At 46.7% G+C, this 14,948-nt stretch overlaps 7 protein-coding genes across 7 annotated transcripts; 5 read left to right on the top strand and 2 right to left on the bottom strand.

The window, feature by feature from the left end:
• Positions 1-107: 107 nt before the first annotated feature.
• On the top strand, positions 108-574 carry SAMD00019534_088720 (hypothetical protein; the record flags this gene model as incomplete). Its single annotated transcript, XM_012895760.1, has 1 exon — positions 108-574. A coding segment is annotated over one exon (467 nt), but the record flags the coding sequence as incomplete, so codon positions are not given.
• A 3,312-nt stretch (positions 575-3,886) lies between these two features.
• SAMD00019534_088700 (hypothetical protein) lies at positions 3,887-6,031 on the top strand (the record flags this gene model as incomplete). The annotated part of the gene is made up of 1 exon (XM_012895759.1): positions 3,887-6,031. One exon carries the CDS (start codon positions 3,887-3,889, stop codon positions 6,029-6,031), a length of 2,145 nt encoding a protein of 714 aa, XP_012751213.1.
• A 173-nt stretch (positions 6,032-6,204) lies between these two features.
• On the top strand, positions 6,205-7,361 carry SAMD00019534_088690 (hypothetical protein; the record flags this gene model as incomplete). The annotated part of the gene is made up of 3 exons (XM_012895758.1): positions 6,205-6,244; positions 6,321-6,595; positions 6,666-7,361. 3 exons carry the CDS (start codon positions 6,205-6,207, stop codon positions 7,359-7,361), a joined length of 1,011 nt encoding a protein of 336 aa, XP_012751212.1.
• Positions 7,362-7,375: 14 nt separating this feature from the next.
• Positions 7,376-8,289, bottom strand: SAMD00019534_088680 (hypothetical protein; the record flags this gene model as incomplete). Its single annotated transcript, XM_012895757.1, has 4 exons — positions 7,376-7,655; positions 7,725-7,825; positions 7,904-8,080; positions 8,164-8,289. Coding segments are annotated over 4 exons (684 nt in total), but the record flags the coding sequence as incomplete, so codon positions are not given.
• Positions 8,290-8,578: 289 nt separating this feature from the next.
• On the bottom strand, positions 8,579-9,421 carry SAMD00019534_088670 (hypothetical protein; the record flags this gene model as incomplete). Its single annotated transcript, XM_012895756.1, has 3 exons — positions 8,579-8,926; positions 9,002-9,298; positions 9,401-9,421. The coding sequence occupies 3 exons, from the start codon at positions 9,419-9,421 to the stop codon at positions 8,579-8,581; spliced, it is 666 nt and encodes a 221-aa protein (XP_012751210.1).
• A 1,706-nt stretch (positions 9,422-11,127) lies between these two features.
• On the top strand, positions 11,128-11,694 carry SAMD00019534_088660 (hypothetical protein; the record flags this gene model as incomplete). The annotated part of the gene is made up of 1 exon (XM_012895755.1): positions 11,128-11,694. The coding sequence occupies one exon, from the start codon at positions 11,128-11,130 to the stop codon at positions 11,692-11,694; it is 567 nt and encodes a 188-aa protein (XP_012751209.1).
• Positions 11,695-12,198: 504 nt separating this feature from the next.
• SAMD00019534_088650 (hypothetical protein) lies at positions 12,199-14,940 on the top strand (the record flags this gene model as incomplete). The annotated part of the gene is made up of 1 exon (XM_012895754.1): positions 12,199-14,940. One exon carries the CDS (start codon positions 12,199-12,201, stop codon positions 14,938-14,940), a length of 2,742 nt encoding a protein of 913 aa, XP_012751208.1.
• Positions 14,941-14,948: the final 8 nt, after the last annotated feature.

Raw genomic sequence — 14,948 nt, 5'->3', positions numbered from 1 at the left:
ATCCACAACATCCACAACATCCACAACATCCACAACGTCCACAACATCAACTGCCCCCACAACCAAAACAACCAACACATCCAACCAATCACAATCACCACAACAAGTATCCACTCCTTCCATGATCGTAAATCATAAACGAGCATATGACATGGAAGATATCGAGCAGCCAATTAAGAAGAAGTACAAGGACGACTCAAGATTCACATCTGTATATGATGACAAGTCCAAGCCTATCACCTCGACAACAACATCATCATCTGGAGGAGTACCATCACCACAGGTGTTCAAGTTCACTGGCAACAACAACTACCACAATAATAATACTCGTCGTGTTTACTTTGCCAGTGATGACGAGGACGAACAAGAATATGATGAGATCGAGGATGAGGACTATGATGGTTCCTACTCCAGTAACCACCGCTATACATATATTGACGACAAACATAAGGCTGTCTTGTATCCCAGCTGCATCAGCAACTCCTCCATCGCCAGCACGACACCAACGACGACAACCACGACCACAACTGCAGTGCAGACTATTCCTACAATGAATGCATCATCCTCCACTTAAGACCGAATGAATAATTGGTTTGGATGAATGTATGAATTGATGAATGGATGGATCATGTTCAATAAACTATTCATCAACTTGGCAAGTGTTCACTTCACAATGTCGTCACACTCACCTTCACCTTCCATTGGCACTGTGGACACAGCCACTGCGCCATCACTTCCTAGGCAAACCAAATTGCCAATGGCTTCTATTGTGGCTGGATGATGGGACGCCTGGGTTGGGTCGATGGTTCCATGCGAACGGGCCAAGTTACCTGATCTGGAAAGCGAGGTAGGGCCTTTGGCTCTAGAACTATCTTTGCGACCCACGAGTCGTCTCTCGTCTACAAAGTCCAGAGGTCGGATTAGGTTGTATTAAACGACAGGGGGATTTATGTGTATGTGTACTTTCACGAATGACCAGTCAGGTTGGATTGTTGTTGGCAGGGCATGCCTTCATCCTCCCCCTGGCACACTCGGTCGACTAGTTCATTGACTTGCGCAATAGACAGTGTAATTGACACGGGTGTTGCGCAATGGTGAAGCAAAGTTACGCCACCGGACACACGTCACACGAATCAATGATTGAAATAAAGAAAGGGAAGAGGGCAAAGGCGATCCATTTCAAAGGCATCGATGAATCCAAAAGGACCAAGATAAGGCTGGATGTGGCTCCTAATAATACTAGTTTTCTTAATTAATGTAATGGGTACCATACACACTCACACCGTAGTCTAAAGAGGGGAGCTGACAATGTGATTGATTGGGTAGGATCCAATTTTAGCTTCATCAAACTAGTTATTGATTTGATCGCCTGCGTAAAAAAAAACCTTGTTTGGTGTGTGGTCCAACATTGATAATGGGGTACCCCAAATCAGTAATAGGCACCTGACTGGTCCTTGGGCCTTGCTCTCTCCCGCTCACTTTGAACTTTGAAATATACTTCTCTCTACTCTGATCACAACAATGAATGAATTAGACAGGCAAGGAGAGGACCGTGTCCTTCACATGTTGTATGTCCATGATCATAATAATGATTTCTCGATGAGGACCACCAACCACCGGACGACCCTCCAAGCCTACCCGAGGTATACGAGTAGGCCAGTCTAATGTTTACGAAGTGGTTGTACCAAATATATCACAAATGTTACGATGATGATGATGATTGTGATGATCCGTTGTTGTCCATCTCATAGACTCCCCTCTCCTCCACACTACCTCTTCTTCTTGTTCTTCTCTGTCTGATTGATGATTAACTGATCATCACACCTCCATCCATCCATCCATCCATCATAGGTCATAGTCATCCACCTTTCATTCAGTCACTCAGTCATTATTATCCTAAACCTGGACCACACTACACTCGTCTTTTCGTTTCATTTATAATCATTTTCCCCCCTCTACATTCTCCTTCCATCAACCAACAATAATAATAATTAGAGATAAATCAATCACACAGACACGAAGAAGATAACCGATCACGTGATCCAAAGTAAGGACCAATCCCAAATCCACCTTCCCAACACACACACCACTTTGTCGATTCGAATATTGCGATTCTCCAACTTCACGAAGCACGATCGATCATTGATTGTCAGGGAAAAAACAGGTAGAAGCCCATGATAGAGGGCAAGCCCATTCATCCAATCTCTTCAATGAATGAGTGATACGACGACGATGTGTGTTTCCGGAACCCAATATCAAATCTTGATTCAAAAGGCAGAGACGTCAAGGTCATTTCTTTGTTCCACATTTGGCAACTTTATCCCATTCAGTCAAGACCGACACATATCTCTTTCTCCATATTCGTACCACGTAGTCTTCATTCAATCAATCAATCAGTCAAGTTCTTACTCATTTGGATTCACATCTTTCAATCACTACTTTGTGTCTAATTGTCTTATCTGAACTTTATACTTTGAGGTAAGACCAGTCCCTCTCGTCAGCCTTCATTATCCCTACACTACACTCGAATTTACCTGAATTGCCAAATCAATGGTTATTCGATTTACATAACCTGTAGAACGCAAAGACGTCATCAGAGGGCAACCCCCGACAGACCACATCACACAACCAATCAAAGACACTCCATCCATCATCACACTCCCTCTTTGTATCATCACACACATGACCAAACACACAAGCCCTTCCCTCTCTATCCCCTATCCAACACACAAACACTACCCCCTTCCCAATGCATTTCACTTCAAGGACCAGTCTAGCTTGAAGAGGTGCCCCCAAAGTGCAGGGTACCGACATTTTTGTAAATCTCGACGGATCATAAGTATGGTGGTTGAAATCAAGTCTTATTGTTGTTGTAACTCTTGTTGGGAAGGGAGAAGGCACACACTCACAGACACATAGATGTAGAGGGCCAACAACTCCCTCTAGGCATGGTACACCTTGCCCTTTGCTGCCATGAACACACACACACACACACACAATACTTCGCAATTTCTGCCATCATTCATCCATCAAACACATCTATCCATCCAACTATCCATCCGTCCATCTCGACCAACCTCCAGTAACAGTCACAACTCACAATCCAATCCAAGCCAAATATGTTGTTACCTACCCTTTTCTTTAACTAAACTTGGTATATTTAATGATCCATACATACATAGATAACATCATCATCAATCAATCAATCATATCTGAGCTCGAACAACCGTCGTTCATTAATTCATTCATTCATTCGTTCAATCAATCAATTAATTATCCACCAATGTAGTCGTAGTAGATTGATCGAACACTTTACTAATGCATCCATAATATTATTATTTATTTATTAATAGGCCAACCAGAAAATTAATATTTATTTATATGTATAAAGTGACAGAGAGAAGTTCAAAGATTGGATTAGATAGTTCATCGCGCGACATTCACAACTCACACACACCAATTCAATCAATCAATCAATCAAGATATATAATCGAACCCCTTCCCCCTTCCTACCTACGCCTCCCCCCGACATACACGACCTTCCCCGACAATCAATCTTTTAAGCAACCAATCATTTACAATTCATTGGACTGTGCCACCTCAGAGACAATCAATCAATCAGTCCAATCATCAAATCTTTGCATTTCAAACCCATAATCTAATCTAATCTAAAGTTATCAATCTTTGGTGTTTGTAGAATAGGGCCTCCACCACATCACTAGGCTCTCTCCATTCCAACGGATATATTCAAAGGAAGGACCATCACTCCAACACACTCTCTTAACATCCTTTAATCACTTAACTCATCATTATATCAAACAATCAATCAACTACATCATCAATCAATCAAACAAATTATAATATATAACATTATATAAGGTCCAACATGGACTACCAATCTGGCAAGATGGATGACCTGTCTCAGGACAACAACAACAAATCACAGGCCAACACTTCATCAAATACCTCTTCGTCATCGTCATCCTCATCACCAGGCAAACCGGCAGCAGTTGCAAAGAGGGAGGCCAAGTCAAAGAAGTTATCATATGTCCAGCACTGGAAGTTCAAACCTTCGCACCCTCCCAAGGTCCACCAGGCCAATCCCTCACAGCGACTATTACAACCAGTCGATGGCAGTATCAGTGGCAACTCTGGAGAGTCGGAGTCTTCGCCAGACGCTTCACAACAGGAACCACTCATAGATGAAGATGAAGGCGGTGGTGGTGAGCCCACCAAGTTCAACAGCAAGAGGCGTCGAAACTCAGCACCATCGATCAATAACTTTGTTGGACATTGGCGCTATGATCCCAAGGCACATCAGACGAAACAGCTTCAAAAGGAGATAATTGGATATCATCAATTCCAAATGAATCAAAAGAGAAAGAGTTCGATCAGTGAGCCAAGCACTGGCACTAGCACTGGGTCTGGAGCTGGTTCTGGCACTGGTAGTGGCGGAATCAGTATTAGTGGCAACTCATCACCAATTGGAAACATATCACCTCAACATCTGCCACAGCCACATCTTCGACCACAACACCCGACCGCCATCAATGAACAACACAACAGCGACTTCATCCAACAACAACATCAACAGATATATATGAAGAATATGCAGAGCTCACATGGACTGGAACAATTCAGTCATGATGACTATCATCCTGATCAGATCACTCAACAACGAATGTTCAAACCATTCCATCCTTATGGTCGTGGTCGAGCATCCTCACAGCCCAATCACATGACACCTCCTGGATCGTCGACGCTTCCGGTACCTCCGCCTCCCATCATGATTGGCGGCCACTCACACACACCTCCTGATGTTGTTGGATCATTACATCCTCAGGCACTGGCACCACCCTACCCTGGTCACCCGCCCATGTTTCCACGCAGTGACAGAAGGTACTCACTACCAGCATTGCCAGATATATATATTGCCTACCAACAGCAACAACAACAAAACCCACATCATATGGTACATCAACAGCAACAGTTACAACAACACCAACAACAACAAATGCAGTACTATTCTCCGAACAATCCATTCAGGGGCTCACCAAGCCTTCACCCATCATCATCACCACTTTCATTGTCGTCGTCATCGACGACCTTCCTGGACACAATACCCGAGATCCCTTCACATGCCCAGGGATCTGGAGGTAGCGGCGTGGACAGTCACTCACCAAAGATGCCAGGTGGAGGCCCCGGAACTGGAGTTGGCGTCACGGGATCACCAATATCGACAGGCACCTCGCCATTCCTGTGGCCAAGTGGACCACCACCACAATCATCTTCCTCCCCGCCCTACTCGCCTTCATATGGCTCCAAACCACAACTGGTGCACCATGTATATCAACAGCAACAACAACAGCACCATCTATCACCAATAACAGGCGACAACCCTGTTTCGAAATCACCCTCACCATCGCCATCTCGACGGTCTTCGCTGCGTCCAACTCAGGTGTTGGATGACACTTCCTCCCCCAACAACAACAACAACAACAACTACACCGCCATGATGATGCACGGTGGCATTGGCTACGATCGGCCAATGTCCTCCATCGGCAGTGGTGTCAATGTACATAAGCCCCCATTTTCTCCTCAACACCAGCATCAGCATCATCAAGCAGCAGCAGCGGCAACATCCACAACACTTCCTTCAAAGATAACGACAACGACAACGACAAAGATAACGAATATAACCTCTCCTCCCCCTACATCTTCTTCCTCCCTATCCTCCTCCTCATCCTCATTGGACCATCCCATGACAGCCAAGACACAGTTATTACCTAACAAACCAGCAGAGTCCATCTTTGATGATAGAGACTCACAACAGAGTAACAACAACAACATTGGTTCAAAGATGACATTGCCATCGATGCGTGATCTTCTCAGTCATTTGAACATACAAGAGTCGACATCAACATCCTCTTCTTCTTCTTCGACTGGTGTATCACCATCGATCAGTGGCAGTGGCAGTGGCAATGAGGGTAAAAGTGACGACAAGATGTGTATAATAAACTTGGTGCAATAGGAGTGATAGACAGTATGCCGAATTGGCCTGTCTCCTCTCGTCCCTTCCACAAGTCAATACACAGCCATAATCAATCTTAATCTTATTGACTGAATGAATGACTGAAGCGAGCTTCAGTTTGTGGAAACACTTGGGACCATGCCCTTTTCATTCTTGATCTTAGAAACGAATGAATGGAGATACATAATCGAAGCAAATATGTCTTCTTGACTGGTATGTACATCTGATCACCTCACTCCATCACTGAACGTTGCACACTTACTCAATCATTCAATCAATCGATCAACAGGCGGTAGTGGATTCGTTGGTCAATACATTATTCGTGAACTTGTTGCCAATGGCTACCGTGTCAAGGCTTTGAGTAGGTCTGCAGAGTCGGACAAAACTATAACGGCAGCGGGTGGTACTCCAACACGTTGTTCAATGCTTGATGAAGCACAGCTTGAACAAGCGACAGAGGGTTGTGTAATGGTGATACACTGTGCAGCCAAGTTAGAGACCAACGCATCAAGTGTCCAAGACCTGTATAAAGATAACATCACAGCGACTCAACTGATATACAATGTATGATTGACATGGCAAGACGATGTGATCAGACAACAGCGACCAGACACTCACTCGCGCACCCTCACAGGCATCAAGAACTAACAAGGTCGAGTCCTTTGTGTTCATCAGCACAGAGGGCGTGTTGATGGATGGCAAAGATGTGATCGATGCGACAGAGGACATGCCTTTGCCACCTCTCGAACAGCTTGGATGGTACAACGAGTCAAAGGCAAAGGCAGAGAACTACATTCTTGAGCAATGCAACCAACAACAACAACATAATATGCGAGCAATGATAGTACGCCTACCTCTTGTATGGGGCAAGGGCGACAATGTCTTGACGCAGCTCACACAGATGGCAAACAGACTCAGCTGGTTCTGGATTGGCAGTGGCAACAACAAGCTGTCGATCGTTCACGTTAGGAATGCTGCTGCGGGCATCGTGCTGGCTGGACAAAAGGGCGACAATGGTGACATCTTCCATCTGACAGACGGCGAACCCGTCAAGCTGCGTCCATTCTTCACACAACGCTTCATAAAGATGGGTGTGGCCGCGTGGAAGCTTCACATGACGCTACCAGTGTGGCTGGCGTGGGCGATGGTGTGGATCATGGCACTGGTGTGGCGCGTGTTCCGACTCAAGGGCCTGCCCATCCTCACCAAGACTGGCGTCATTTACTGCTCCAAGAGCTTCACCATCAACGACAAGAAGGCACGTACTAAGCTTGCCTATCGCAATGTGATCACCTTTGCCGAAGGCATGGATGAGCTGCGAGACAAGTAAATGTACATTTATTATTGCTTGACGGCTGCTGGCTTCCAATCCAGCGTTACCAGCTGCGCCAACTTCTCTTTGGCAAGCTGGCGATATAGTTGATTCTGTTGTGGTGATCGATTAAGTGGCGTCGCTGGATTGCACTCGAGCAGTAGTTTCTTTAGAGCTGGCGTGCGCTGTTTCAAGATTGAGAATGTTTCCTCCAGATTGTCCAACTTGTTGGAGAATAAGAACAATGACTCTAAACCTTCCAGTGATGGCATCGTTGTAAGATCTGTTATAAGGTTGTTGGATAGTGATAGACTTGAGTTGGTAGGAGTTGGATTGTTAGCTATGGTTGTAGCGCGACCTTTTGGCGACTTGACAACATACTAGTTCAACTTGATGTTAGTTGACATTCCATTGCAGTTAGTTATTCGATTGGCTCGCAAGTCAAGCAGTTCCAAGTTGACCAACTGATCGATGTTGGTTATCTAAGGATGAATAAATGAATGAATGAGCGAGTGAGCATGTGATGGATGAATGTCCACAGAGAATGTTATGTCCCTTACACTTGTCAACTTGTTCTTTGAAAGATATAGCTTCTTGAGGTGTATCAGCCTGTTGATCTCGGCTGGTATGTCCTTCAGCTCATTGTTTATAAGGTATAGCTCAGAGATGTGAGGGAAGTAATATGTTATCGAGTCTAAATCAATACGATTTATGAAGTTGCCAGAGATGTCTAGTATCTTATTGATTGGTTGATTGATTGATTGAGCGAGTGAGTTAGTGATAGATCGGCTAAAAGATGGTTATATTCAATTAATCATACATGATAAGTTGTCAACTGTTGTTTCTTTGACTCGTCAATGTTCTTTGTCAACTGATCACGGTCGATGAACTCAAACTTGGAATTGACCAAGTCGAAACGACCTGGTATTGTAATAATACTCATCATTATCTTTATCTATCTTGCTATCTCTATCTCAACGTGTACATGTGAATGAACTCCTCCTTCGTCTTGTCAAACAAAATGAATCTGATCCAATTAATTGTTTACTTCTCTCAATCAACAATGATTGTTGATGGATGTTATTTATCGTAGTCTTGCTTGCACCTTCACAGATGAAGGAAAGGAAAGGAAATGAATGGATAAAGGAGGAATGATGAGGTGGATTGTTTTAAATAATTAGATGATTATGTTATAGTAACTGGATGAATGATTGATTGATAGATAATAAGTATCCTTATAGAATGAGACATCCACTCTTCTTCTTCTTGCCAGCCTTGTCCTTCTTATCGGTTGGAACAGCACCTGGAGCATTGGCAGTGTCCACCTTGGTGTCGCCTCGTGATTTGAGCACTTGATCAATGGCGGTGTTGAACACCTCCTCCAGACCGGTGCGAGTCTTGGCCGATACCTCTAAATAAAATGGTGCTCCAATCTGTTTGGCCATCGATGTACCCATGTCTGCAGTGACTGGCTCGAACTTGCCAGAGTTTGGATCAGGGTGCTGAGCCTCCCTCAGATCAGTCTTGGTGCCTACCAAGATGAGTGGAACGTCTGGTATATAATGGTTGACCTCTGGTGCCCACTGTTATGATGGAGGTGATTGTTCAGTCAGTCAATCAGTCATTCGTCTTCTACCTCGTCACTAAGGATAACTTACTCTGTCTCTGATGGCCTCGTATGATGCTTGGCTGATTGTTGAGAAACAGAGCAGGACGACATCGGCGCCTGGGTAGGACAGTGGACGGAGACGATCGTACTCCTCCTGACCAGCGGTATCCCATAGATGTATCTTTATGTCGTCTCCATTTCTCTTGCGAGTCGCTGTGTAGTTCTCGAATACAGTTGGCACGTAGTCAGTTGGGAACTCATTATGAGCGTAACTAATCAACAGACAAGTCTTTCCGACGGCTCCATCACCGACGACGACCAACTTGACACGTGTTGCTCCAGCATCCTATATCATTCAATTCATTCATTCATTCATTTATCTGTTGTGTAAGTATCTGTTGTTGTCCATCTCTGTCTCTGTTCACATTGTTCATTTCCAATAACCTACAGCAGCTTCAGTAGTTGACATTATTATATTATATTATATTAAATGGTATGTATGTGTATGTATGTACAATCTAAATGTCTACAAATAGTAATAAGATGTTAGTGTTGTGTGTTTGGATGTAACACAATGGTAATGGGATGAGTTGTGTGAATGTCTTCATTGACCCCTTTTGGGCATCATCCATTCATCCATTCATCTATTCATTCATTGTCACTCACTCAACCTCAACCTGTTTGATTCACTTACTTGATTTGATGAGTTTGTAGTAGTAGTTGTAATTGTGAATGTTGAATGTGTTAATTATTACTATTACACTGACTATCTGTTATCTGTATGAATATGAAAGGGAATTGATTACCAAGACAAGAAGAAGAACAGAACACTAGTTGATTGACTGATTTATGATTGATGTGAAGGATTACCCTGTTGGATCTTGTCACGAGTGGAGGGCCAATCCAATCCATTCACAACAACTCACTGTTTGATGGTGGTGTGATAAAAATAAATATACTGTCAAAAAAGTTAACTTTGAATGTTATTACATGAATGGATGAAGGCGATGCTTATAATAATTAACCTTGATTCATTCCTGCCTTTGGCTCGCGAACCTCACATAATCAAGTCAATGCAACACGATCATCTACAGATACATCAAACACGCATAACTATTGACATCAAGAATGATTGAATAATTGAATGAATGAACAAATCCTGTTTGGTCTGTTAGCCAGTCGGTAGTTTGCTGGCTAATTGGTATGAACAATGATGACCGACTAAAGAGTGCACTCAAACTACACCATTGTCGGGCTTGAGCCATTTGATATTATCGTTTGCACTTGTGGCCCACCATCACGATTTACGATTGAATGAATTGATAAATGATTGAGGATGGGTATCTAGGGCATGCCTTTGCTACGTGTTCCAGAGTTGTATTATATCATTAATCCAAATAAACATAACACCAACAACCAGACCTGGTTGACTCTGTGGATTGAAGTATCTATGCCAAAGTCAATCGCTCAGTCGGTCCAACAAACCCTTAGAACTAACGGAAATAAAATTAAAAATAAATATTTGATTATTAATTAACGAGACGAATTAAGTTGTACAAGTACACAACACAGTTCTGTACAGTTTCCATCAATCCATCCATCCCGATAATGTCGGACCTGGCCGTTATGTTACCTCTTTGTTTTTTTTTGATTTATTTGTGCCTGCACCTCAGACATTCAGACTATTCATCAAAGCGAAGGTCATTCATGTGAGTGCATATTAGGGGTGACAATTCCCACTTCCACACCCCCACACGCACACCCTCTGATCAAAGCGCGCCACCACTTGCCACCATCCATTCATCTCGCCTCGTCTGTCAACTGACTCTAATGACCAAACATGTAACAGTCCTTGTTCTGATGAAATGTGGCGACTACACTCCATACATGAATGGATGGGTGGGTTTCAAATCAAACAATCAGATATCCAACATCAACAACAGATGCGCGTTGTTTGTTTCCTTCTCAAACACAACATCAACTCGTTCGATATAAATGCCCGGGCATCCTAACTCAACTCATGAGCATTTACGTGACCTATAACATATCCAAGCACTCCAATCATTTCCATTCAAATCATATCTCTTTGGTTCTTTATCTCTACAAAGTTCTCTCTCTCTTTTCTCTCTCCAGCTTCCTACGTTCCGCGTCGGCCACATACAATCCAAACCAACTATGGATATTGACTCCGACATCCAACTTGATATTAAAACGCAGGATAACGCTGCGGTCCTGGATCGCAACGGTGCCGCACTGTCCGACCTCGACCGCAGCTTCCCCGCTGAGTTCCAGTTCATGAGCCATGACTCCAAGGCCTTGGCCGCCTCCCACACCACGCCAGCTGCCGTGCTTTATAACGCACCCACTCACCCTGTCCCCACCGCTCATCCGAGCGCTACCTCCTCCGACACTGATTCCACAAACAGCAGCAGCGACTCGTCGTTCTTTGCCAGCCTGGACTACCACCTGCTGGGCGAGGACGAGCTGACCCGACGTCTCAACACGAACGCCACCCATGGTCTGGCCACCCCAGAGTGCGCCATCCGTTTCAAGGCCAATGGCGCCAACGTGTTTGATCACCATCGTCCCAACTATGTGAAGAAGCTGCTGTTTTATGTGTTTGGAGGCTTTTGTAGTGTCCTGTGGGTAGGCGTTATCGTCTTCTTTTTGTGCTGGCAACCATTGAGCAACCCCCCTAACGTGACCAACCTGGCACTTGCCATCCTAGTCGTATGTTGTTAGTAGCTTGTTGTTGTTGTTATTGTACACATTCCAGTTGTTTGTGATTGTTGTTACCAATTGATTGGTGTCGTTTGGCAGGCGAGTACGTGTCCATCAAAGCTCCCTCCCCCCTGTCCCTCCTCCCGTGTCTAGTCTCGCCCAACCCAGGTCCGTTGCCTTCCGGTTGTAAAGCTTGATGATGAACAAACGACTCGTCTTGTCAGACACCATCGATATAACACATCACACCTTGTTTGTTATATTGTTGTTGTTGTAATTGTTGCGTTTGTTGGAATATGTGTACAATCAATCATTCAATCACATCGCATAACCCCCTCTTCCCTGTTTGATTGAGTGCCTCCCATTCCAAAAGAGAGCTCCACGTCCAACAAACTCGTGATGATAGCTCGACCCAGGTCACTAACCCCTTTAACTTCCATCTCTGGTTCCTCTCTTGTCTCGTCTCCCATTCTCTTCTCTCTCCCTCTCTCTCTCTCTAACTCCAACCCTCTCGCGAATGAACAGATGATTGTCATCTTCCTTCAAGCTTCATTCTCTGCGTTCCAGGACTGGTCCACGGCCAGAGTGATGAAGTCCATTCTCAACATGTTGCCAGCCGAGTGCCTTGTGGTGCGTGATGGAAACATGACCCGTATCAACACCAACCAACTGGTGGTTGGTGATATCGTCCATCTGAGTATGGGCAACAAGGTGCCCGCCGACATGGTCATCATCCACACTTCCGGCGACCTCAAGGTCGACAACTCCGTGCTGACTGGCGAGAACAAGCCAATCTCGGTCCAGACCTCACCCACCGACCAGTCCTTCCTCGAGTCCAAGAACATGGCCTTCATGGGCACCTACGTCTTCAACGGCACCGGCACCGGTGTCGTCGTGCTCACGGGCAACAACTCTGTGATGGGCCGCATCAACAAGCTTACTAACAGCCGCGGCGAGAAGGTGTCCATCATCCAGAAGGAGATCACTCGCTTCGTTATGATCATCGTCATCCTGACCGTGGCCCTCGCCGCCATGTTTGCCATCGAGTGGGCCGCCTTCCTCCGCATCAAGCACCCCAACTTCATGACCACCGTCGGCATGCTCATGAATGTCATGTCATGTGTTGTCGCCTTCATCCCCGAGGGCATGCCCATCTGTGTCGCCCTGACGTTGCTGATCGTCGCCAAGCGCATGAAGGAGAACAATATCCTGCCCAAGGCCTTGACCACCGTTGAGACTCTCGGCTGTGTCAATGTGATCTGCTCGGACAAGACTGGCACACTCACCCAGAACAAGATGTTTGTCACATCGGTCGGCTTCATCGACAATCAGTCCATCCCAGAGCATGTACGCGACTGCATCGCTGGCGACAATGACACCAATACCTCACGTGCCTACCAACAAATCCAACTGGCCTCTGTACTCTGCAACAACTCGACCTGGGAGGCCTCGACCATCGCCCTGCCACTCTCTGAGCGCAAGATCAATGGAGACGCCACCGACGCAGCCATCTTCCGCTTTGGAGAGACCATGTCCACGGCTGTGCGCTCCAACACTCGCAGCGCCTTCCCCCGTGTGTTTGAGATCCCATTCAACTCCAAGAACAAGTGGATGCTCACCATGCACAGCATTGCCGTCGACGAGGACGACTCGCTGAGTGACCCCTCCATCAACATCTTCGGCCGTCCATTCGGCGCCAGCAAGTCCGAGCACCTGGTCTTTGTCAAGGGTGCCCCAGACGTCCTGCTCCACCGCTGCATCAACATTGTCAACGCCGCCACCAACACTGTCGCACCCCTCAACCTCGACGCCCAAGAGACCATTGAGGCCATCCAACAAAAGTGGTCGCGCTCAGGCCAGCGTGTGCTGCTGATCTGCCGTCGTTTCTACACTCCAGTGTCCGCCGTGGGCAGCGCCGAGCTGCAGCAAGAGATGGAGGACAGTGTCCGCGACCTTACCATCATCGGTCTGCTGGGCATCATGGACCCACCCCGCCCCGAGATCACCGAGACTGTTGCCACCGTGCGCCGTGCCGGAGCCCGCTTCTTCATGGTCACCGGTGACTTTGGTCTGACCGCTGCCGCCATTGCCCGCCAGATTGGTATCTTCACTCAGAACGACCCCGAGCCAGAGACCTACGAGGACATCCTGTTGCAACCGGACGAGTCGCACTTTGCCGCTGGCAAGATCACCTCCCTGCTGTTGACGGGAAGTGACATTGCCAAGCTCGACGACAAGGGCTGGGACTCAGCCTGCAAGTACGAGGAGATCGTCTTTGCCCGTACGACACCAGAGCAGAAGCTGCGCATCGTCACCGAGCTCCAGAAGCGTGGAGGAGTCGTTGCCGTCACTGGTGATGGTGTGAACGATGCGCCCGCCCTCAAGGCTGCCGATGTCGGTGTTGCCGTCGTCTCTGGCTCTGATGTCGCCATTGAAGCCGCCGACCTCGTCCTCATGGGCAGTTTCGACAAGATCACCGAGGCCATGCGTCTTGGCCGTCTCGTGTTCCAGAACCTGCAGAAGGTCATCTCATTCCTGCTGCCAGCCGGCTCTTGGTCCGAGATCATGCCAGTGGTCGTCAACTCGTTCTTTGGTACACCCGCTCCGCTGTCCTCCTTCCTGATGATCATCATCTGTTGCTTCACCGATGTGTTCCCATGCCTGTCGCTGATCATGGAGAAGCAAGAGATGGACCTCATGTCGATGCCACCCAGGAACGCCAAGAAGGACCATCTGATCACCATGCGCATCTACGCCCAGTCCTACTTCCTGATGGGCACCATCCAGTCTGTCGTGTCCATGTTCCTGTTCTTCCTGTACATCGAGGAGTACACTGGTCTGTCGTGGTACGACCTGGCCTACACCTACGGTGACATTGACTTCACCAAGGCCAAGGTGTCTGCCGACGACTTTAACAACATCTACGTGCCAACCGGTACGTGTGTCACGTTCATCGCACTGATGATGATGCAGTGGGGTAACATCCTGGCCATCCGTAACCGTCGCATGTCGATCATTACCGCCGACCCAATCCGTCCACAGCGCCGCAACTACTACATCTTTGGCAGCTGGGTGCTGTCGATGATCGTGGCGCTCATCGTCACCAAGGTGCCCTGGATCCAGACGATCTTCCTCACTGGCGACGTGCCCATCAAGTACTGGTTGCTGCCATTGCCCTTCGCTGCGGCCATCCTCTTGTTGGATGAGATTCGCAAGTTGATCGTCCGTCTCTTCCCCAAGGGACCCATTGCCTGGGTTGCTTGGTAATCACTCTT

Source organism: Acytostelium subglobosum (assembly GCF_000787575.1).
Source record: "Acytostelium subglobosum LB1 DNA, scaffold: scaffold20, whole genome shotgun sequence".
Classification (NCBI taxonomy): domain Eukaryota; phylum Evosea; class Eumycetozoa; order Acytosteliales; family Acytosteliaceae; genus Acytostelium; species Acytostelium subglobosum.
This window is presented reverse-complemented; position numbering and strand designations above follow the sequence as displayed.